The sequence below is a fragment of the Neolamprologus brichardi genome, chromosome 8 (assembly GCF_056152115.1).
Source record: "Neolamprologus brichardi isolate AB-2024 chromosome 8, ASM5615211v1, whole genome shotgun sequence".
In the NCBI taxonomy this organism is placed as follows: Eukaryota; Metazoa; Chordata; class Actinopteri; order Cichliformes; family Cichlidae; genus Neolamprologus; species Neolamprologus brichardi.
Genome location: NC_142111.1, coordinates 20,590,019 through 20,613,538, shown reverse-complemented (window position 1 = coordinate 20,613,538; position 23,520 = coordinate 20,590,019). Strand labels below are relative to the sequence as shown.

At 40.8% G+C, this 23,520-nt stretch overlaps 1 protein-coding gene across 1 annotated transcript in view; it reads left to right on the top strand.

Annotated features, from left to right (window-relative positions):
- Window positions 1-23,520, top strand: part of cox10 (cytochrome c oxidase assembly factor heme A:farnesyltransferase COX10) — a 35,386-nt gene extending 11,866 nt beyond the window's left edge. The window contains exons 5-7 of the mRNA XM_006790938.3: window positions 15,735-15,805; window positions 19,764-19,996; window positions 22,471-23,520. Coding sequence (XP_006791001.1) covers window positions 15,735-15,805; window positions 19,764-19,996; window positions 22,471-22,904 — 738 coding nt within the window. The 3' untranslated portion in view covers window positions 22,905-23,520. The remainder of the gene's footprint in view (window positions 1-15,734; window positions 15,806-19,763; window positions 19,997-22,470) is intronic.

Below are 23,520 nucleotides of genomic sequence, written 5' to 3'. Positions count from 1 at the left end.
GTGTTTCTCATTTTAAAGTTACATTTAGCCGGAAGCTTTAAAAATGCATGTTATTTATGATGTGGCTGTTAGATTTTCTGTTCTTCTTGTGTATCTTTCATCTGCTGTAGCAAGAATTAATTGGTAAGTAGGCAAACCAAACTTAATGAAGTAAATGAACTGGAGGAAAGGTTCATTTATAAGGGCTTTGGCAGGCAACAGCCTTACTCTAATGAAGCACTTGTGGGGTGTTAATCTTAGGTGCTTTTCTATTGATGTGAATCCCTAAAAAACTACATTTTTGAGTCAGTTGAAAGCTGCCTCATTAAAGGAGATCAGTGCAAGAGTGAATTTAAAGAAGTACTGAAGGCAGCTAAAGAAATCTCTTTGTTGGTATCAGGTTTCTTCAAGTTGTCTGTTTTGTTTTTTGTTTTCTTGAATCAAATACGACTTAATTCAGTATTAAAAACCAAAACTTTACATTTATCTGGCATTCGTCATCCATCCCTAAACAATTCACAAGTCAATAGTAAATTTTATGTCATTTTATGGGCACTTTTCCATTTTCGCAAGAATTTCTCTGCCCAGAGTATTGATCAAATTTTAGTTAAATGACTTCTTAGTGGGTTTAATTCTCATGAGTTTCTACATCACAGTTAAACTTCAGAGTAAAACTTACAAACATACACTGATATATAATGTATTTCACTTCTTTACTTCTTCTTGTGAACAACCTATGAAAGAAAAAGATTCTTAGCAGACGCGACAACAAGTGCGATCTGTCCTTTTGTCCAGATCACACTTGGGTGATGCACAAACACTCACGTCTGAAGGGCTTTCAGTGCCACAGCCTGTTAGTTTAAACACACGTCTCCACAATAGTCGACTTCACTCCACGGGATAACTGATGGGCAGGTGGAGCACCTCCTCTCCACCTTCCTGATTATCCTTTAGTTTTGAACAAAACACTGTGATTATGGGCTTCAATGACCAACGTGGCAAGATGCCGACACAGACAGACCCACACGCAAACATACACCTCAACACCGTCTGGCACCAATGAGCCTTTTTCCACTCCTCACGCACACACACATACTTTTGGATTCGTTTAGCAGTGACAGACCTAACACGAGAGTAAATATTTTTAACACCAACTGTAACACTCCATCTGTTGTGTTTAATTTCTCAGTTGCTATTAATGCTTGCAGTTGAGAGAGGGGTTTTTTCAGATTGTGGTATCTGAAAGGAAGAAACTGAAAGAAGCCCTTGAGATCTGTTTATATGTTGGTGCTACTACAGATAGTGTCATGTGCATTCATAAAAATCAAAAACCACACCTGATTTGTAGAGGTCTCATATGTCTGCTATACGAGACCATTCCTCTGTTTCACCTCACTGAAATAGATTGAGGACAGTCCTGGCGGGCTCCTCATTTTTAGAAATGACCCTCTCTGCATTGCTGAACATTTGCAAGTTGGAGGCCAGAGAGTTGCATGCCTATTTATTGAATGTAATGACACTCGGAGACAACTATCCCCAGCCCAAGTGTTTTTTGTTAAGCTGAGCTCAAAATTACCCATTATGGCATGAACCAAGCGAAAGTATCATGACAGAAAAAGCAATGGCTTTGCAATGATGTGGAACGTCTTTTGTGAGGCTAATGTTAGTCAGATGAGAACATACTGTGTGGTGATATGTACTGCAGCACTTTCAAAACTGTGACAGAGAAGCGAATAATAAATTTGATGGAATGACCTGCTGTTTTCAGTTGAGTTTTTGTTCTTCTTTCTTTTCCTTACTGTGTTTAGTTGCTGGAGGGATAATTGGACATGTGGATATAAAGACAACTCCAAAGCTCACTGATATTTATGCTCTTTATATTAACATGTTACAGGCTTTTGGTCTTATTTAGACATAAGGCAGATAAATAATTCTTTAAAAAACTGCTTTGTGCATGATTCTTTCTGGTTTTACAGCGAAGTAAAAAAGAATTGTTGTTTTGGAAGGCTAATTAAAGTAAGGAGGCTGGGAAACGCACATTTAGAGTGTCTGTTTTCTTAATACATCACATTTATGTATTTGTGTGTTCTATTTTTTCACCTTTAAATGCAAGTTTTCTCTCTCTATTTGAACGTAACTTAGCCAAAGGCAAGTAGGAACACTCTTTGTAATGCTGAGATCCATGGATAATTAACAAAAGCAGCCCTGTTTATGGCGTGCCCGTGAGCCAACACTGCATGCTAATTTGATTCAAACCGAGAAGCTTTTGGGGCAAGGGCATCGTTGCTGGAAAACAAAATGGTTCCCAACATGCACCAAGATTTTCCCCTATGCTTATGGTGTTGTCTTACATTCTCCAGCTTTTTTGCATTTTTCTCTAAATGTGATGAAGAGTGCAATTTTTTTTCCTTTTTAAATTCCATACGGAGGGTTCAATTTCCAGCCATTTTCACAAAGAGACATTTATTATATTTAATCTTAAGATAAACGAAGTTGTGCCATGCAGATTGACACCGAAAGATAGCCAAGTCGTCTCAGAAAGGGTCTACAAAACCCTGAGTTGAGCCACGTTGGACCGTTTCCTATACAGCTGTTGCTCTGCTTCTCACTGTCAGCAAAGAAACTGTTGCATCTATTGGAGAAAAGTCCTCAGAGATCGTTTTGCTTTGCTGTCGCATAGTGCACTCTGTCTGCTAAGCATTATGAAGACGTCGCATTATTATCAGGAACCCCAGATATAGACTAGCTGTCTTTTATTACTATTCTGTAGTTTGAATAATTGTTTTGTGTGCTTTCAGCTCCTGCACATATTTGAAATTTAAAAAGGTCTCATGCCCGGTCTACAATGACTGTTATTCTGGCCATATTCACCCAAAGTCTTCCGTACTTCATTATGTAATCACAAAGGATAAACTGAACAGCTGAAAAATGCCACAGCTGATATTTTGCATATAAAAAGGTTGTTTTATGTGATCGTGGTTGCCCTTTTAGTTTTGCTCATAATGGTCTCATTTAAAAGCAGAAATATCCTCCAGGTCTACTTTGTCATTACAGTTATTACCATGCTAAAACTTAACAAAATATGGGGCAAGAAACAAAAGAGAAAAAGATCTGATAATTTTGAAAGCCTTTGAGTACATAAACTTCATTAGCGCTTGTGTATACTTTAAAATCCATGGATATTGACAATGTTATACAATCACCCACCACTTCTTGCTTACTTACTGCTGGGATGGAGCTACTTTTGCCTTGAAACTAGGGCTGCACTATTTTGCATAAAATGAGAATCACGATTTTTTTGCTTAGAATTGAGATCACGATTCTCTCACGATTTTTTTTCTCCAATATAAATATTTATTGCACTTATTAACTGCACATCAACTTCGTAACAGTTGAGACTGAACATAAAAACAATAACTAAACATAAAAACAACAAATGTCTCACATTTTGTTGTTGCCGCAAAATGTTGTACTGCTTGAAATTCCGTCTCCACCGTTGCTCGACACTGCGTGTATAGAGCAGGTAGTGCAACAATAGAAAAATAGTTAGCGTTTGTCTAGGGTGTTGATCATTTTCCTAAATCCCTCGTTTTGCACAGTGTTGATGGGAGCCATATCTTTGGTCAGGTGATAAGTAATAGCCTCCGTAATTTCTTTGTGCCTGCGGGAGTTCGACGGGTATAGGGAAGCGCTGTATAAGGTTCCCGTTATTGATGTTTGGGTGGTTGACCGGGACGGATTTTCTCCTGTCACTTTCCCGTCATTCCTGACGTGCTCTCCGTTGTTTTTTTCCCTGCCAATTTTAGCAGCCAGCTTCTGTATCACATGGTATTAGGCTCCGCCCTTGTCATTTGTTGAGCAGGAAGAGTGAGCGCTTGTTTTCATGCAGCTTATGTCCCGGATCAAAATGCGGTACAATCGTTGTCGTCTTTTTTTTTTTTTTTTTTTTTTTTTTTTTTAAATCGTTGTCATTTGGAAATGAGATCGCACATAAGTATGAATTGAGATCGCAATTTTCTAACAATTAATCGTGCAGCCCTACTTGAAACTGTCTTAATTTTAGCACAGACTCAGCAAGGTGCAGCAAACTTTCTCCAGAGAACTGTGTTCATATTGATATGATGGCATCCGCAGTTGCTACAGATGTTTTGGATGCACAGATCTCCTGTTCCACTGCATCCCAAAGTTCGATTGAGATCTGGTGACTCTGTGGGTCATTTGAGTACAGTGAACTCGTCATGTTCAAGAAACCAGTTTGACATGATTTGAGCTTGGTGCATTATCCTGCTGGAGACTGTTATTCCAGTAAGTACGCTGTGATCGTAAAGGGATGGATGTGATCAGTAACAATATTATGGCGTTTAAATGCTACTTAGCTGGTACTAAGGAGCTTAAAGCGTTTAAAGAAAATATCCCACATGCCATTAAACCTCCAACACCAGCCTGAACCATTGATAAAAGCTAGATGGGTCCATGCATTCATGTTGTTTACACCAAATTCTCACCCTGACGTCTGAATGTCACCGCAGAAGTCATCAGACCAGGCAGTGCTTTCCTATTGTTCAGTTCTGGTAAGCCGTGCAAATCGTGGCCTCAATTTCCTGTTCTTCGCTGGCAGGGGTGGTGCCTGCTGTGGTCTTCTGCTGCTGTAGCCGATCTGCTCCAAGGAAACAAGTGGTTGTTTCCTCTGTTGCCTTCCTATCAGCTTGAAACAGTTTGGCCAATCTCCTCTGAGCTCTGGCATCCACAATGCATTTTCCCCTTTTTACTGACAATGGTCTGCACACCTTGAGCGTGTTTGCGAGGGACAAAATGCTCTGTTTGACCTTCATATGGTTGTCTGAACTATGTCTACATGACTAAATGCATTAAGTTGGTTAGATGTTTGCATTAACTAGCAGTTGAAGTGGCTTTTTTTGGGCATGTATCTCGTGCCACGCAGCAAATGCTACGATTTATGTGGGTGGTACCACTGCAAGGGCAGACACAAGACTTAGTAAGTCTGTCGTGCTTGTGCTCGGATATGACATTTTAGAGACGCGTCAGTTCACCTCTTTATTCTCCACCCGTCATTCCTCTCACCCGAGGAAGCTATTATTCTGTGTTGGGTGTGTGATAGTTAAAAGGATCTTTGGGCATTTGATGACACGGCAGCCTAGCCGACTCTGTCATGTAGTAACTGCTGATTACTGCTTACAATACAGTTCAAAGCGTGCGTCCCTGGGTGTGTACGTACATATTTGCTCAGGCTTTGACGTCTCCATTCATTTCTTTCAACACCTTATATGAGGCAACACTTTTTGTTTTCCCTTCACCTGGGAATCACAAAGGGATGGTGAACTCAAACTTGCTTTTTTATCATCTCTACACTATAATATCACTTGATTGCTCGTTGCTGTACATCGCAATAACCATTTTCTCTCTTTCTAGTCTCGCCCGTAAGCATCACTTTTTCATCCCACAAACAAAACTGGTGTAATCGCTCAATGTAGCCCCCATAACATAACTTTGAAGGGGCTTCTGTAATTAAGGCTTTGTTGTCATAGACGTTCCCCTAAATTAATGCTCATGGCGGTTTGTGTTATAAGAGAGCTCATTTGATCGTTCAGATTTAATTCAGCAAAGAGTCTATCTGTGTCTGATTGTGCGTGCCTACATGCTTCCAAAGCAAAAGATGTGAATGCATAAAAAAGGGCTTTTTAACTGTAAAGGCTGCACCATTAATATAACCTTGTAGCGACTCATTCAAGCAGAAGGACGTAGCAGCTGCTGTGTTCCCATTCATTTTACACCCACTCAACTGCAATGAGTTTCAGAATGATAGACATCTAAAAAAGTACCCTTAGGTGGTTATACCCTATATGTGTGTGTGTGCATTACATGCAAAATGTATCAGATCCAGTGAATTAAACATTTAACATCTATAGGCTGGAATTGGTAATAATGATAGGGGTAATAATTGCTTACCATGAGACAGGGTGAGTAGGGGAAATATGGGTCTGATTTTCACCAGCATACAATCATAATGGCACTTTTTTAATTGTGTCATTGGGATTTGAATAATAAAACCATAATGTTCATTCAACATTATGGTTTTAATGATAGGTATTGACTTACAGTTTTTAACTTAACCATTGGTTTAGTGGCCCAGGGCTAGTAAAAAAAGGAATACTTGGCAAATTGATTGGCCATCTGCTGGCTAGTGATGAGTTACCATTTATCAGTTCACCTTTGAAGTAAGCTAACCTTGAATAGCAAGTAATTTTGAGAGACAGTGTTTTTACATTAAAGTATCACTAAAATACTTCAATATACCAGCCATGATTTAAATGAGAAGATTAGCAAGCGTTTTAGCTGATCCCATTCATTCCTCAGTTGTTTCACACAATGATCGCAGAACTAATTTAACAAGTAGCTTAACTAAGTTAGTCTGTAGATGAACTACATGGTCATTGAGATAGCTTGGAGCAGAGTTGGAAAAAAAGGTGTTTATGTTGAACACAGCTTAATTTATTATCCATACTCTGTGCCCTTTAATGCTATTGTGGGTAGGGATGGGTATTGATAAGATTTTCACGATTCCGATTCCATTTTCGATTCTGTTTAACGATTCGATTCTTTATCGATTCTCTTATCGATTCTTTTTAAAAAAGGAGAACACTAAGGTCTAATAGCTTAGAACTTTGTTTTATATCTTCTCTTTGAACAAGATAGAAATTTAGGAGTAACATGGCCTTACAAACCCAACAGTGAGATCTTAAGAGATCCACAGCCTACGGCTCTTCAATGGGGTGTCACAGGGTCCCCAGGAAAAAAAAATGTAAATGTAAAATAATAAAATAAATATTCTTCTGTAGCAATAACAAAGTATAACATCAATTATTCTGTAGCAATTACACAAGAATATCCAGTAATGTCCCTGCCTACAATTAAACACATTCACTTACCGAAAATCATCTGCTGTGGCAAATGGGTGCAAGCCTTTGACCGCAAACTTAGTAACTGCTCGGTGACATTCGTCTATCCTGGCCTGAAAGGAGACGCTAACGGTAGACTGCAGTGAGAACTGCCAGCATCTGAGCCAGACTCTGTCTGTCTCTCTCATCATGGTCACCTAAATGCACAGTAATGGCAGGTTTTGTAATAAGGCAGATCGCGCTAACATAATATGCACTGTTAGTTGATTATTTACCTGCCACATTAACGGGAGAGGACGTGCAAACGTTACCGCTGCTGCTGAGTTGAGATTCACGAGTCCGGAGCGGAATTAAAAACACGACATTCATTTAAGGTCATCGCGTGTTTTGTGAGCAAATGCTTTTACATATTCGTAGTGTTTCCTCCCTTAAATGAAATATCTACTTTGCAAGTATTGCAAGTTGCCCTGTTGTCATCCATTCTCGTAAAGCAAAACCAAACTTTTTAGCGTTTGAGCCACTTAGGCGCCGTGTTTCCTGCCAGGTAAATGACGCTCCGCAACGTGGTGACGTCATTCGGGGCGACTGGAATCGATAAGGAAATCGTTTGCAAAAATGGCAAACAATTCCAAGGAATTGAAACACTGGGAACTGGTTCTCAACAAGAACCGGTTTTCGATACCCATCCCTAATTGTGGGTTGTTTTTTTTTTCAAATTCAAATCAATTATTGAGTCAGGCACAGTAGTTTCATATCTGGCTTTTACTGTATGACACCTAACTAGTGACTGGTTGTCTCACATGGACATACTGACAGAGATTTTTGGGGGAAAAAACAGCATTTAAATTTGTTTAAAAGACTAAAATTGAATGCTGATGAGCAGATATACTGTCTCTTTGGTTAGCCAGTTTTGTCATTGTTGCAGCCAAGTGTTTATGCAGCATTCATTCTAGGGTTTCTTTATATTGTGTACCAGTTGACATGTTAAACCCCTTTTCCTAGTAAAACTAAAAGCCTGTAAATTGACATTTTCTGATAATTCGATGACAGTTAGACAATTAGACACATTTTTGCAGTCATGATTTTAACTTCTCCTTGAGAACCTGTGCTAGGGCTCATACACTCTACAAGTTGTGTTGTGCCACATCCTGACAGGAAGAATATTTGTTGCTTTCACAGGACAGATAGTTGACAGCTCACTTCTAACCCATCAAGATGCTAACTGGTTGCTTTTCCACTTGAGAGGATAGTGAGGGAGATGAGGAGGCACAGATACAGAGACACAGTGAGAAGGGATGGGTCTCGGGGGTAAAGCTCTGGTAGTGGAGGAGGACAGACTCTGACAGGAACTTTGTTACCCTGTTTACACGCTCTCCTCCTATTTGCTCCAGCAAACAAGATTGTCACTCACGGATAAATAATTTAGTCCCGCTGCTTCTTGCCACTGTTTACTGTCAGATCCCTTGCATTGCGTGTATCTGCATATGTTCTGCCTCCAAATACACATAGCTCAGCTTTTTCCTATTGTGTTTCCTGTCGCTTTAGAAATGTCAAACTGAAAAGAGGGGGTGGGGGGCTGCCAGATGCTATCTAAGACTGAAAACCACAACTTTTTGTGGTTTATAAGCACATATGTAGCAGTTGAGTTATGCTAAACATATTGACGACGTATGGCTACCTATACACTGTAAGGTGAATGTAGAGGCCCGGGTTCCAGCCCGGCCCTGTCTTTCTCCTGCTCTTCTTCTATCCCTTCTTGTTTTCTTTTCCAACAAAGATAAAAAGAAATGTATAAAAGACTAAAAAAAATATACATCCTGCCTTTTCTTCACAAATGTGACCAGTTTTAAGTTTTTCTTTAAAACCTGTATCATCTTCCACCTGAACTGAAATTTCGTGTCCTTAAAGGGAATGCTATGGGTGAGTAGGGAAGTACGGCTGTAAATAAAGGTCTATACCCAGCCTTGTCTTGTTCTCGTCCTCATTTTGATTTGAAAGGCTTGTTGAATGAACCTGTCTAGAGATGAAGAATAGATTTTACCACAGGTCACTGCCACAAATACAAATCTACCAGAGGCGGTGATGGCTTCTGTCATGTTTTAGAGAAGAGTGAGGGCTTTCATATGTGTCCGTTCCCTATTCTATTTTCCCAGCATGCATTTCTTCCACATCGAGCCGTATCAGAGCCATATTGAAGCACACACACACACACACGAACACCCATTCACACTCATTCCAGTCTTCCTGTGGTCAGACACAGCTGCGGACGAAAAATCTAAACACTCACATTCTCTCAAACATACACATGGTCATGCACATGTCTCTTTTTCAACTGCACCCGAACTGTTGAGAGGCTTTCAAACTGCATGTCATGTCAGTCACACCCTCACAGTTACTTCCAAATGCACACTGATGGCGGAAAGGACTGTTTATTTCTTTTTAAACAAGTGACCACACACACACACACACACACACACACACACACACACGCACACACAGCCCAGTTCTATGAATTCAGCTTTCACTATTTTATTTTCCCACACTTTGTGAGACTGAATAGAAAGCAGTCAAGTGTGCCCAAAGTTAATGGTAATCAGAAACTGCCCTGAAATACCCTCATTAGTAAGAATGTTAACTTATCAGGCTGAGACTAGAGATATGGCTGGCCAGCTTTCCAAAGGCATTCCTCTTGTTTGCATAGTTATGTGTACTGTAGAGTGAAAGTAAGGATCTCACCCAGCGTGGTCAATATCTAGTTCTGTGAAAATTATACCAACCCCTTCCTACTTTTCTACTTGGAAAACTACTGGGAAATTCATCCAAGGATAGAGCCGTAAGTCCAAGTTTAAGGATTTTACATTGTATAATATTTTAATGATCTGAACATATCAGTAAAAACGCAAGTTTACTGATCTTGGGTGCTATGCACTCTTTCTGAAATCTGTTTGTGAGAGCGGATGCTTTAATCCCAAAGGTTTTCTCCTCTTCAACGTCTCCCAGCAAGAGTCAGTCTTGTAATCTGAGCCCTCCTTCACACTAGGAGGCACTGTGGCCTAGTCATAATACAGTGTAAAAGATGAAAATATTGATAGTTTATGACACGCAGGGAAAGTAAGATGAACTATGGCATCACTTCTAAACCCATATTCCCACAAGGCTGGGTCCTAGCAGCTTAAACCGGTCTCCTGCGCACAACAGAAATGGATAACACTCATTCATCTTTAGTTGTGCAGCAAAAACTTTCCTTCTGGAGGCAAAGCAGCAGCTGTCAAACCCTCCTTTGATCAAATGAATTAGAAGAAAAACAGGTATGAAAAATCCCCTGCATTTCCTTTCTTGCTTTCTTTTTTTGTTAAAGTTGCAGCACTCCATCCTTCTTCATGCTCCAGGCTGAGTACAGCATGCCTATGCCCTGCAGTAAGATTTCCCAGATCCTGCCCATATCTTCACAGGCAACGGGACTGATTATCGGCAGGGCAGAGGTAATGCAGCTCTGCCCGGCATTAATTGGCTGATTAACATGGGGACAGTTTAGCGCTTCACTGTCCCACACTCGGCCCATTAATCAAGAGGGATGCTGTGCCAGCTGAACCGCTGCCAACAGCTCCACACAGACCACTATAAAGAGAGCTGGAAGAGGTGTGGGTTCAGCACACAGCTGAAAGGGAGACGTGATCCACGCTTTGGCCAGACAGAGTACTGCAGTCTTTAAAGTGGTGCGTGGGAAGAGACTACGCTATACAGCAGCACTGAGTGCGGCTGGATTTCAGAGAGCTAAGAATTATGGGATGTTTCATTTGGGGTAGTTGCATGCTTTTAGAAGGCTAAAGCTAATAGTCTAATTCTGAACACATACATGTAACGAGGGAAAGCAATCAGGGCTTTTTATTTTTAATCAGACAAGCTCGTCTAGCGCCATTGATCACATGAAGAGCCTCAGACACATCTGCCAGCTGTTCATATGCAGCATTCCAGACTCCGGAAGACATTTTTATCTTTCCCTTTCACTGCAGATAGTGGGATCTAAATACTGCTATATACAGAAATGGAGTAAGGGAGATGCCCTGAAGTGACGCAAACATTAAAAGTACTGCGCTTCTCAAGCAGTTTTTTTTTAGCATTAAAGAAAATCCTGCATTTACATTTTCTGGAAACAAATCTTTTCTCTAGCTGAACATGTGTAGCTGAATTCATATTAGGACAGTTGTCTCTTGTGGTGTGTCTCCTTTGCCACCTCGGGCTGTGGCTCAGGAAGTAGAGCAGGTTATCTACTAATCGGAAGGTTGGTGGTTTGATCCTTGGCTGATGCAGTCTGCATGCATAAAGTATCCTTGGGCAAGACACTGAACTCCAAGTATGAATGTGTGTGAATGCTGGAAAAAAAGTGCTTAGATAGAAGTGCTTGTGTGAATGGTGAATGGTGGCATGTTGTATAAAGCACCTGGAGTGCTCAAGTAGAGTAGAAAAGTGCTATATGTAAGAATCATTTAATTTACCTTTTTTTTCCAACCACTTATAAACCACCAACAACCCAACATGTATCGAGGCTTTGCAGTCCTCACAGACATTCCCAAAGGGCTCATCTTTGCAGTACTAATAAGTACTTTGGCAGTGTATAACAGGTTTTTCAGGGAAGCAGTGTAAAATTAGAGCATTACTCAAATAGTTCCGAGCCACTTTATTTGCCTCTCAGTTGCATTTTTTGTGACAGCACAGCTCATTCGCTAGAAGTGGAAACCCCTTGAAATAACCTTGATCTTCCATACCATTGTTTAGTGTTGTGACTAGTCAGGTCGCATGCCCTGTCTGTTTTTTTCTTTTTCTCTTCTTTCATTTGACTTCCAAACATCGCGAACGTCTGCCAGAAACATTGAATTGACTTCTGAGGAAAGCTTAATCTATGTAAATCTTTGGCTGCTTGTTTGTCAAGTGGCTGATCAGAGACAGTTCACAGTTGGTGCTGAAAGGGCTTTTAAAAGCTCTGATGCTTTTCTCTCTTTCTTTTTTTTTGTAAAGTAGACTTGGCTCGCATGCAGCGGAGCACCACCCACCCCTGTGGATGTTTGACTCTGCTATTCAACTGCAGTGCGCAAACAGGTGACAGTCTTGACAAGTGATGACTTGCGATTGTCGGGCTTACCCGTGCACCTGGGTTTTTTTTCGCCAGAACAAGAGAGGGAGACGCTGTTGATGGCCAGCTGATGTTTCTGTGAGCCAAAGCCATACAGCTGCTTAGTTGTGTCTTTTCCCCCTGTGTCTGTGTCTGTGTTTAGGCACACTTTTGCCTCCTGAGTAAACAGAGTGTACTTACTGTAGCACTCCTCTCTTAACCATTGCTGCACTTGCTATTGTTGTTTTTGCTTTCAGATCAGAGATGTGTAAGCGGTCAGTTAACATCTAAATTTGTCCTCTGTTGTTCATTCTCTTAATTGTTTTACAGGCCAACTTCATGAAATGATTTTTTTTTTTTTTTTTGCACATTTTGTTAAACTATGGCCTTAAATTATGCTGCCTGAGTGTTTAAATTACAGTCATCAAACAGATACACTTCTGCACAAGAATAGGAAATGCCTCCCCCAAGCCTGTTATCAATTGAGCCCTGGTGGTTGGCGGTGGATCACGTTCTGTCTTTGATAGCTCAAAGGATCTGGCAGCTGAACACCCCCTCTCCTTTGCCTTTTTTCCTCTTTGGTCTCTCCTGCTCTCCATCCTCATCGTCTGGCAGATAATTGTCCCTACAGTTAGGGGTTTTGTGTGTGCGTGTGCGTTCATAATTGAAAGCAGCACTCATGTCCATAGCTTCCGGTCCTACACCGGCCTTTTATTGTATATCCCTAAGCTGATCCATAGGGTTGGAAATGTTGTCGGTTTAGTCATTTCTTTAGCTGGAGCTAAAGATGCAGTTTGTTTGTTGCAGCTATGCAGATTATTATAAATGGCCTATTTTCCTACACCGTTCAGCATTGTCAGGAAATGAACGATGAGTGAACAGTGGCGCTCTTAAAATAAACAGAAACCATCCGTTTCAATTAGACGTCATAGTGTATCAGTGAGTGCTGTGAGCAGAGCTGCATGAGGTTAAAAACAAACAAAAAAATCCCCCAAAAACTCAAAGATCTGTTTATATCTTCTTCTGAGGCATTGTCCACATGCATCACAACTCAAAATGTACTTTATGCATTAGCATATCGCTCGTACCAAAAATAAAAAGAGGCTATCAAAGTCCTTTCCAAACCTTGTCACAACAATCAACACTCTCTTCTTTTTACTTTTTTTTTTTTTTTTTTTTTAAATCTGGGGGGCATACATTTTTATTCAAAGCAGGGTATTTTTATATATCTCACCACTAAACACATTTTTATTTTTAAATATAAACCCTACTCTGGTCTTAAAGTGGAGTTCGAAATGGTTTCTAAATGCTATAACCGTCATCCACAGTCAGTTAATTACACAATCAAGGTCTCGGTGTAGTTGAAGACCTGTCAACAATTACAAATCATTACAAACTCTGGACCTACCTGTAGCAGCACACGCGCACACACACAAAACACAACTGGCCCAGTTATTTTAATGCCACCACTGTAACACATGGCGATGTTGGGCGGAAATAATGACATGGGTTGTGAAGGCCGCTAATGCGAACCAGATGAGGCAATTCGACTTAAAAGGCAGAGAGGGAGGAACACGAGCAGGACTGGACAAACTGTGAAATGACAACACGGATCACGGAACGGGATCGGCCGCGTGACATTTACGTATCAGTCTCTGCAAATGCACACGACAGCATGATCCGAGCGACGGGAGAGAGATAATTTACTTCACTTCATATGTACAGTACAGGTGTGTTGTTACGCCTGTGGCTGAACAAAAGACAGAGTCCTGTTGTGCACAGAATTTGTGCTTTTTTTTTCTTTCTTTTTTTAAACCATGTGGGATGATGTTATTGGAAACTAAGTGGGTCCTTTTTTATGTGAGCAGTGTTGCAGTGAGCTTGGCCCTGGGCCTGCCTGAGGCCAGCTTCAGTCCTGTTATGTTCTAGCCTGGCCGCAAAGTGCATTTCTCTCTCATGCGGCCCCTGACCTCCTGACGCATTTCCTGACCCAGGAAATAGAATTAACACCTTGGCCTGGGCCTTTGGGTCCTACAGCAGCATACGCAGCTGTGCCATAGCCTAGCACAGTCCAAAACCAAGCAGAGCAGTAAAGCTGAACCAAAGATGGAAAACAGAAGACAGAAGTTTTCTTTTGAGTGCATGAAGATGGATTATTATTAATTATAGGCTCAGTTTCCCAGACATGGATTAAGCATAGTCCAAGTCCCTTTTTTTAAGTTTCAGACTAGGCCTAATCCAAGTGTAAGAAACTTGTTCTTGACTGTTAAACGTTTTTATTGGACAGTTTTATTGCATTGCAATTTTAGCAGCAACTGCATCCAAATAAGGAGCAAAACTTTACCCTCAGTTCCAGTTTTGTTCTTTTATCTTGAGATGGGATGTAAAATTGTGACTAAAGGATAGCTGTATCATGTGACAACAGGCGAAATGAAGTACTTGTATTATATTGCACTATTTGAAATGTGTGTAGCATTTTGCAGCCCTCATCTGAATGGCTTAGTGTGCCTCCCAACACCAAACATAGTGCAAACTGATGTAAGGGGACCACATTGTTATCAAAGATGTTTGATCTTTCCATCAGTGTTTTTACTCCAAATTACAGTCGTCTATTATGAGAGATCTTCTGTATCAGAGATTGATGGCGTGGCCCACTCCCTAATGATTTTAGAAAAGAAAATCTATGTGATACCAAGGGTGGCACATTCCTCCAATGTTTCTTATGATATGATTTTAATGACTGCAGTAAATTTGGTAACTGGGGTTTAAGATGAGAAAAGTGGATTATCTGTTTATTAGATATTTTATGTGAAGCATATATCAGGAGAGATGGACGTCGATATTCCACAGTTCACATGCTTTATCTGCTTTTTTCGTTAGTCAGATGCTTTATCAGACAAGAAACGCACACGTATGTTCATTTTCTCACTTGCACACAGATACGCGCACACACAGATTAGCCAGTTCCTGCATTTAAGCACCCCATATGTTTGCGTTTTAGTCACACATTGCCAATCTCATGGGAGCACTTTGAAGCTTACTCCTCCAGAGCAGATCATAAAACAGGAGTATAAGTAGTTTTTCGCATAGTTGTATCCCAGAACACTCCCACCACTACCACCTCCCACCCAACAGCTTGCTCACTGCCTCCACCTTCCACCTCCAGTCCATTTACTCTTAAAATGCAGTGCGAGCTTTCGATTCAGAGAGTTGCTATGACCGTACATAAAGCGGGTCCCATCACATCGGTTCTGTTCCTATGCTGCAGTAGAAAGGCTCACATTGGCAGTAATAGTGAAAGTCTCCCATGTTTGCTCTATGAGGCACACTATATTATGTACATTTCTGTGAAAGCTTAACCAGTATGGGGTTTAGGCTTTTTTCCCCTCCTTTTTGCATCTGCACAATGTTTGAATTAAAAAACAAATAAAAACATGTTTGTCTGGGTCTCAGCCCAACCTTTGCATCTCAACAATATATTGAAAACTCATTTTAATTTGACAAGCTGCATCTTTTGAATTGCAGTGTAGAAAGTGTGCAAGAATTTACCTTAAACATTTTGCAAAAGTTCTCATTTCATAGACTGATAAATATTCTCCGCTGCATGCCGTACAGAATATAATGTCTCGCAGGACAGCTCCTCCTTGTTTCTTCTTGTCTGGTGTCTTGTATCTGGAACTTGACTGTCACTTTCCTGCACTAACCCACTTGTTCTTCTGTCTCCACAGTACTTCGAGGTGCCCTTTGACTCCAACATGAACAGAACAAAGAACCGTCCGCTCGTCAGAGGACAGATCAGGTAATGTTTTCCTTCCTGCATATTAAACACTGTATGATTGATGTGGTATAGAACTACCATCGGTACGTTTTATCCCTTTAGAAAGACTGTAAAACAAATGCACATGAGGAGTGAAGTGCACCAGCTCACCATGAGTTTGGGTTGAGTTTAGTGCAGCGACACTGTGTGACAGCTGCTCAGCCACCCTGACTAACTCTTGTACATCTCACTGGGTGAATGACAAAGTGTGTTACTGTTTTCTTGCTCACTGACCTGATCCTTACCTTGTGCCTTAGCTGGATACTTTTCCTGGGGTGAAACGTGATCTATGTCAGAGCCTCTGCACACTTGCAGGCGATATGATGATTACTGCTTAAATAAAACAGTAGCACATATTAATTTACACCTTTCAGTTCCAGCTTTCCTTTTTGAGTTATTGTGGTGTTGAACCAGAGCAATAGCTGTTATGTAGAGAGACCGTAGCTGCCAGGAACAGAAATGCATGCCAGCACTGATGAGCCTCTGCTCTCCACCTGTCAGGTGTAATTTGAACTTGTCAGCAGGTTGGAAAGGAGGGTGATAAGGTTGAGATGAGGTGTAGGTTACCTGACCACCCTCACTGTGCTACCTCTGCTCTTTAGATATCAGATAACCTCTGTTTTGGTGCTCAGTGAACTATGTGGATTGCCACGCTCCTACAAATCTTACTCAGTGACTGGATATGCTGGTCTCTGCTTGCCCCTTTTGAAAGACTAGCACCTTTAAGCAGCAGGCAAACACATGGATTTTCACTGATGCATAAACCCAAACTGACTACAGGTCTTCTTCAACCATTATCATTGCCAGGAAATTGCCTCATTTGCCGTTCATTCTTACAGGATGAACATCTCCCCGAGAAATAAAGCAACCTGTTGATGTGCAGCTCTCTAAATATAGACTGAATGTCCACACAATCTTTTTTTTTTTGTTTAACTAAAGATTCTGTTAGTACCATGACTGGTTCTTCACCCACACCACAGCTATCTCATCCCAGTTTAAGGAATTCCCCATTGACATGCTGTTTAAAAGTGTACTCGTGCTGCTGAGGTGGTTATTGGAAGTGCTCTCCCTCTGTCTAAACACAGCCTCTCTTCTCTGGCTTTTAGCCTTCGTTTGACAAGAGGAGGTGTACGTCTGTCTCCGAGATTCACAAAATAGCTGCATCTCTTGCTCATTGTTTCTAGCACGTCTCCCTTCTCCTCATTCACACATACAATCTCGTGCGGAGACAGAGAGCAGATGGCAGGCCGGACTGTCCTGTCAAACAAGCCATCAGGAAGCCACATTTTACACATCTCTGTGTTGCCTTTAGGACAGCGCTTTGTATGAGTTAAATTGTGTTACCCAGCTTTGTTTGTCCTTACTGCAAAACCTGCTCCGCCTAGTGTGATGTCAGTGTTGGATGTAGTTTGTTGTGTTACATCAGGACAATACTAGTATATCATCTTTCCCACCTTTTTTTTTTTTCTTTTGGGAAATGTGAATGACAGTCGCCCTCTCTTAGTTGTGGTCTTGTCAAATTTGAGGCTTCCAGATGTGGTGAGGCAGTAGATCATTTTGAGTATCTCTAAGGAGAGCAATTCAGATTGCAACTGTTACAGCCAGAGATGTCTTGATGCATTCTCAATCATCCAGGAAAATAAATCTCCAAAAGTTGATTCTGTTCTGTTGTTCCTTCAGTGGGCTGGTTTCAGTCATTATGCAAATGTACTGTTTATAAGATTGGGGAAACCTGCAGTCAGCTGAGACTGAAGAAGTCACTTGGATGAGTGACGAAACGTTTCTCCCAGAAAACGCTACATCCAGATGAACAGAATCAACTTTTGGAGACAACCAGAGATGGTTACAGTGTGGAAATCAGCACATACTTAAGTCAGAGTGGGATTTCAAAGTTCAAAGTTTTAATGGATCTGGGACTACTTACTAGCTTTTATAAAGCCATCAATGCATCTCAGTTTTACCAACAGATTTTATCAAACAACTATTTCAGTAACGTGAACTAAACTTTGAGTAATTTAATCATATTTACAGAACAGTATACAGTATTACATTTATTTAAATGCTAGTAAAATGCAAGGTAACTGAAGCGTAGTCACTCTCAGAGCTTTTTCAACTGAATATTAGAGGTGGGAATCACCATACATCCCACAATACGATATTATCACAATACTTAACGTACGATACGATATTATTGCAATTTTTAAAAATATTTTGCGATATTCAGATTCTGTACATAAAGGTAAACTTTATCAATATTCATCTAATATCAAAGTCTCACACTCAGTCTTTCTCTCATTTCAGTTTTATTGTTGACAAACTTGAACGGTTTGTATTATAGTCTAGTCCAACTTAACTGAATGCAACCACCTGGTACAATTATAGCTATTCTGAACTATGCAATTTATGAAAACTATGCAGCCCATTCAGCAACTGAAGAATTTGAAAGTAAATTAAAACAAAATATAATTTTACATTAAGTAAAAAAGTTTTAAACTTAATTAAAATAAAACATGTCTTAAATTTAAATAAGTAAACTGTCATGTTTATTGCTGCCATAAAAAAAGTTAAACACATTTGGACAGTGAAAGAATGTCAGGATTCTTGGTCAGAAAAAGGATCAACATGCTCTGAAGTCAGAGCATGTTCCATTCCACAAAAACTTTTTTTGTAACAAAATATCGATTTCTGCTGTCCCTGTATCGATACATTATTAGCAAACAAAATATCAGTATCGATTTTTTCCCCCACCCCTACTAAATATTCAGTTTTTGTGTGTAAATTTCAACAAAATGAGTAAGAAAAACAGCTTTTGAATGTTTTCTGGAGATTTTTGTGGCAGATTTCATGTCAGTGGATCAGTAGGCTGTTTTTTTTATGTGTTCAGTATTTGCTAAAAAACAAACATCCATCTTGAAATATTTTTTAGTAATATGTGAGTGGTGTTGAGTCTTAGAAGGTTCCATAAATCTGTATTCAGTTTCCAGTTTTACACGAGTCCCTCTAGCCGCTTTATTTCTGGTCAGGCTTGAATAGTGAAGGTTTGCTTTCCACAGTTTACTTTGCGCTCTCTGACCGTTTGAGTGCTTTACAGATTACAGGGCTTTAAGTAGATTCATCTTGTTTCTTCAACCTTATGGGTGTTTTACATCTGGATCCGTGACCTTGATTGTGGTCTAACCAAAAGGAAACCTGTTGGGCTTTCTGTATTGACATTAAGAGCCTGACGTTATGACTGCGGCTGTGTCGAGCTGTAAGCACAGGACACTAAACCCACCTCAGGCCATGTGACGCACTCCCTTCCCTGACCCCCACTGAGCCAGCCCAAAGCCAGCCTGCACGGCCCCATCTCAGCCCACATAAAAAAGACATAACACCACTAATCACATTAATGCTCCAATCCCCCTGTATGGCCACACCACCAAAATAAAAGCCCCGTTTGCTTTCTGAAGAAAAAGGCCTGCGTTCGGTCAAGATTATAATCTCCTCCCTCTTTAATTTATGAAGCATTTACTGGTGAATTTGAACCAGACGTTGCCATCGCTGCTTTCAGTTAAAGATGAGGGGTGAAGGAAGAGGAGGAGGAAGCCTTCATCCAGCTAAAAGCCTGAGCCACAGTGGTTTCCTTCAGCTAGTTTTGATCTCTGGTGCGTGCACATGCTCTTCATCTTGCGGCGCTACTTTTATCCCTGACAAACTCTTATCAGATGAGTGTCCTCCACGCCTCCCGTTTTGAGACTCAGCCATGCTCGGCTGCTGACTGCTGGCCCCCACCGGTCTGCGTGTGTCTGTACTGAACATTTGAAGCTATTATTGTCTTATCTGGTGTCTGTTAGAAAGACCTGGGAAACATTATCAGCACACTGTTCCCATGCTTTCACCTGAGCTTTGTCTAGTCGATATAGCTGACTCCCTCTCTGTTTGTCTCCCTTCCTTATATCAGCCCCCTCCACGCAGTGTCCTTTGCTCTGGCCTGTGGAGTGCCAGGAGTCGCTCTGCTCACGCTGGCAGTAAACCCCTTGACAGGCTTCCTGGGCGCCCTCAACATCTTTCTCTACACCTGTTGCTACACACCGCTCAAGAGACTCAGCATCACCAACACGTGGGTGGGAGCAGTTGTGGGGGCGATACCTCCTGTGATGGGCTGGACTGCGGCCACAGGTTGTCTGGAGCCAGGTATGAATGTAGCATTGTACCGTTCTGAACTTCTTACATATTTACCCTTCTTAAATAACACCCATATTATCATTTTTAAGGTGCTGTAATTACAACCTTTCCCATAGGTGTTCAGTTGGGGTGAAATCTGGAGACTCTGAAGCCCAGAAAATATGATTCACATAGTTGTAATCTTCAAAATTACACTGTTGTGTCCCCGAATGAAGGGACACGTTGCAAGCCTGGTAGAGACCACTCCTCTCTGCAGATATTTCATCACGTATTGATTTGTCGTCCGACATGCTCTAACAGCATAAGCGAGTCTTCTGATCCCGTCACTTAGTCGGGGTCAAAGGTTTGCATTTGTATTTTTGATACTAGTGTAGACATTTTGAAGTTAGTTGTAGGAAAACCTGCAGCTTGGATAGATTTATCAAACACAGATGCCAAATATCTGCTGCACACACATCTTTTCGATTTACTGCAGATCTGTTTTATATCATTGTAAATCAAATATGTTCTGGTTTTAGACAGTTGAACAGGATGGAACAAGTCATTTGAAAACATCTCAAGTATAATGCACCCCCCCCACCCACCCACCCACCCACCCACATTATGGGACATTTGATATAACTAAATAATTAATCGAGGGACTATTAAAAGATTAATTGCAGGCTTACTGCACAATGAAACCCATACTGCGCCTCAGTATTACTGTCATAACGTCACTGTTCACTTTTCACTTGTGCCAAACTGTGATGCGATACAAACCCAGCATGTTATTCCAAACTAAAGGCGCGTGCTGTTCCGTGTCTTCAGCCAGTCTGTAGGAAAAAAGGCTACATATACAGTACACAGACATGGCTTCCCGGACTGCCGTCTTCTAAGTTTTTTAGTCGTGACAAAATTATAGCTTCACTTACATCCATTTCAGCTTTAAACCAGAATGCCCCAAAACAACAGATTTGAGCTCCTGAAATATACCTTTTCGCTAGTTTTCCTTCATAATACTAATAACATTACATGAACTACATAAATCTTGATGAAAATAATTATTTGTTGCAGTAGGTAATTTGATCATGTGGCTGTGCTCTTGTGCTAACTTATTTTAGTGTGAGACCGGGCCTGATTTTAAAGCACATAAAGCTCGATTTACATAATGCCCAGGGCCCATGTAGCATTATTAGTGCTTTTGTTCGTGTGGAGTTTAAATGAATTTGGTATTAAATGAAGATGTTGGAAAGATGGAACCCGAGCAGGTTATTCAGCATGTTTGGTGACACATCAAGTGTTCGGTTATGACATCTGTGTGAGATGTGGCGTTATGTTGCTGCTCTGTAGAAATGTTCGTCTTCACATTTGTCCTACTTATTGAGGGTTTTTTTCTGTTTTTTTACTTTTAGTTTGAAGTAATTCATCATGAAGTAATAAATAGGCCAGAGTTATTTAAGTGGTTACGTGACCTCTCAAAGTAAAGTGCACTCATTTCCGTTCATAGTCATACCAAAGGTGTGTTGCTCTCTTTTATTACAGGACTTAACCTCATAGAGAGAATTTAGTAAAAATTTATTTTGCTGTGTTTTGTGCTGAGAAAGCACAAAGACCCACAGGTCTGTTTTTTTTTTTTTAAACACTTTTGCAGGATGTAAAATACAAGCCACTGCCGCTAAAACAAAGTCTTGTGGCGAGGGAATTAGATCAAGTATTTTCCCTTCCTGTCAGTTTGTGCGCTTCTTCTTCTGGTTTGACTCACTAATTGCGACAAAATTGAATAATACTTATGAGAAAAGCTGCCTCTAAGCAGAAAAAGAAACCACTTATTTTACTTTTGTCCTCTTTTATTAACCGTTCGCTTCGTTTCTATTTTAGAAGTAGGCCTAAATGTTTGTTTTCTTGTAAATGAGAATTGTATTTATTTATTTATATATTTTAAGCTAAAGCCGTTAAAAAATAATACAGTACTGGCTTGGACTCATTTTTGCTTTTAGGCCTTTAGACATGCTCAGCAATAATACTAAGGTAGGCCATAGCATTTAAACTATTCTCACTTAGTAGTAAAGGGGTTTAAAGTGTGCCAAGCAAATATCCCCACACCATGACACCACCACCACCAGTCTAGCTGAAATAAGGGCGGATTTATGGTTTCATTCCAAATTGTGACCCAATCATCTAAATGTCACAACAGTAATTGGGACTCATCAGACCAGGCAACATTTTCCGGTCTTCTGATGTCCAGTTTTGATGAGCCCGTTTGAACTGTAGTCTTAGTTTCCGGTTCTTAGCTGACAGGAGTAGCACCCGGTGTTTTGGAAGTACATGTAGGTGTACCTAATAAAGTGCATGGAAGTACTGTCTTTATCGCTTTTTTAAGATTAAAAATATGTGGTTTTATTTTACACCTTGACCACAATTGAGTAATCTGAGTGTGAATTAAATAAGCACCACATCAGTTAAACATTCATGTCTCTCTCTCACCCCCCCATCACTCCGTCTAGGTGCTTTGTTGCTGGGTGGTTTCCTGTACAGCTGGCAGTTTCCCCACTTCAACGCCCTCAGCTGGAACTTGAGGGAAGACTACTCTCGTGGTGGCTATCGAATGATGTCCGTCACCCACCCTGCCATGTGCAAGCGGGTGGCCCTACGGCACAGCCTCGGTCTGATCGGTCTGTCAACTTTAGCGCCCGTGCTGGATGTCACGACCTGGACCTTCCCCATCATCTCCTTACCCATCAACCTGTACATCAGCTACCTGGCCTTCCGGTTCTACCACAAGGGAGACCGCAGCAGCGCCCGAAAGCTGTTCTTTTGCAGCCTCTGGCACCTGCCCATGCTGCTGCTGCTTGCACTCACTTGTAAAAAGTATAGCAGTAATCAGGAGGGCGCCGCTCTACCTCGGGCCTTTTTACCCCTCACATTTCCAGCCAGCTAATTTCATAGATAACCCATGACATCAAAGACAGCTGTGCGACCCTCGTTTTAACCACAATACTCCTTTAGTGTCTTACTTCAGTTGGACGGGAATGTGATCGGTGCTGACTTCATATCAGCACATGAGCTGGTAGCTGAATTACAGAAAACACACTGAATTATTACATTAGGTTGTAATCATTTGAATGTGTTTGTACTGTATATATATATTCTGTATTTATTTATAACGGGGCCCACTAGTTGATCTCTCTTTTACATGAATGATGTTGACATACTGCAGAGTATAAATTCCAATGCATTGTACAAATGCAAAAATCAAATCATCAAACAAAATGTTTTATTTTCAGTCAGTGTTGACAAAAACAGGACAAATCAAAGTTTATCCAGCAGCTGCAGCATAGCAGTTATGTCGACTTTTGCTCGACTTTCACTTGATCCCTGATACTTGACGGTTAATAGGCCTTGTTGCGTTTTGCTTTTACACTGATGGGTCTCGATTCGTTAACACGATGCTTTAATTCCACATGGTTTGCCTGCACCAAAACAAAGGGAAGGCTTTCACCCCTGTAAGGAACAAGGGCAAATGCTCTCTGACAATAAATACGCCATGATCGTGA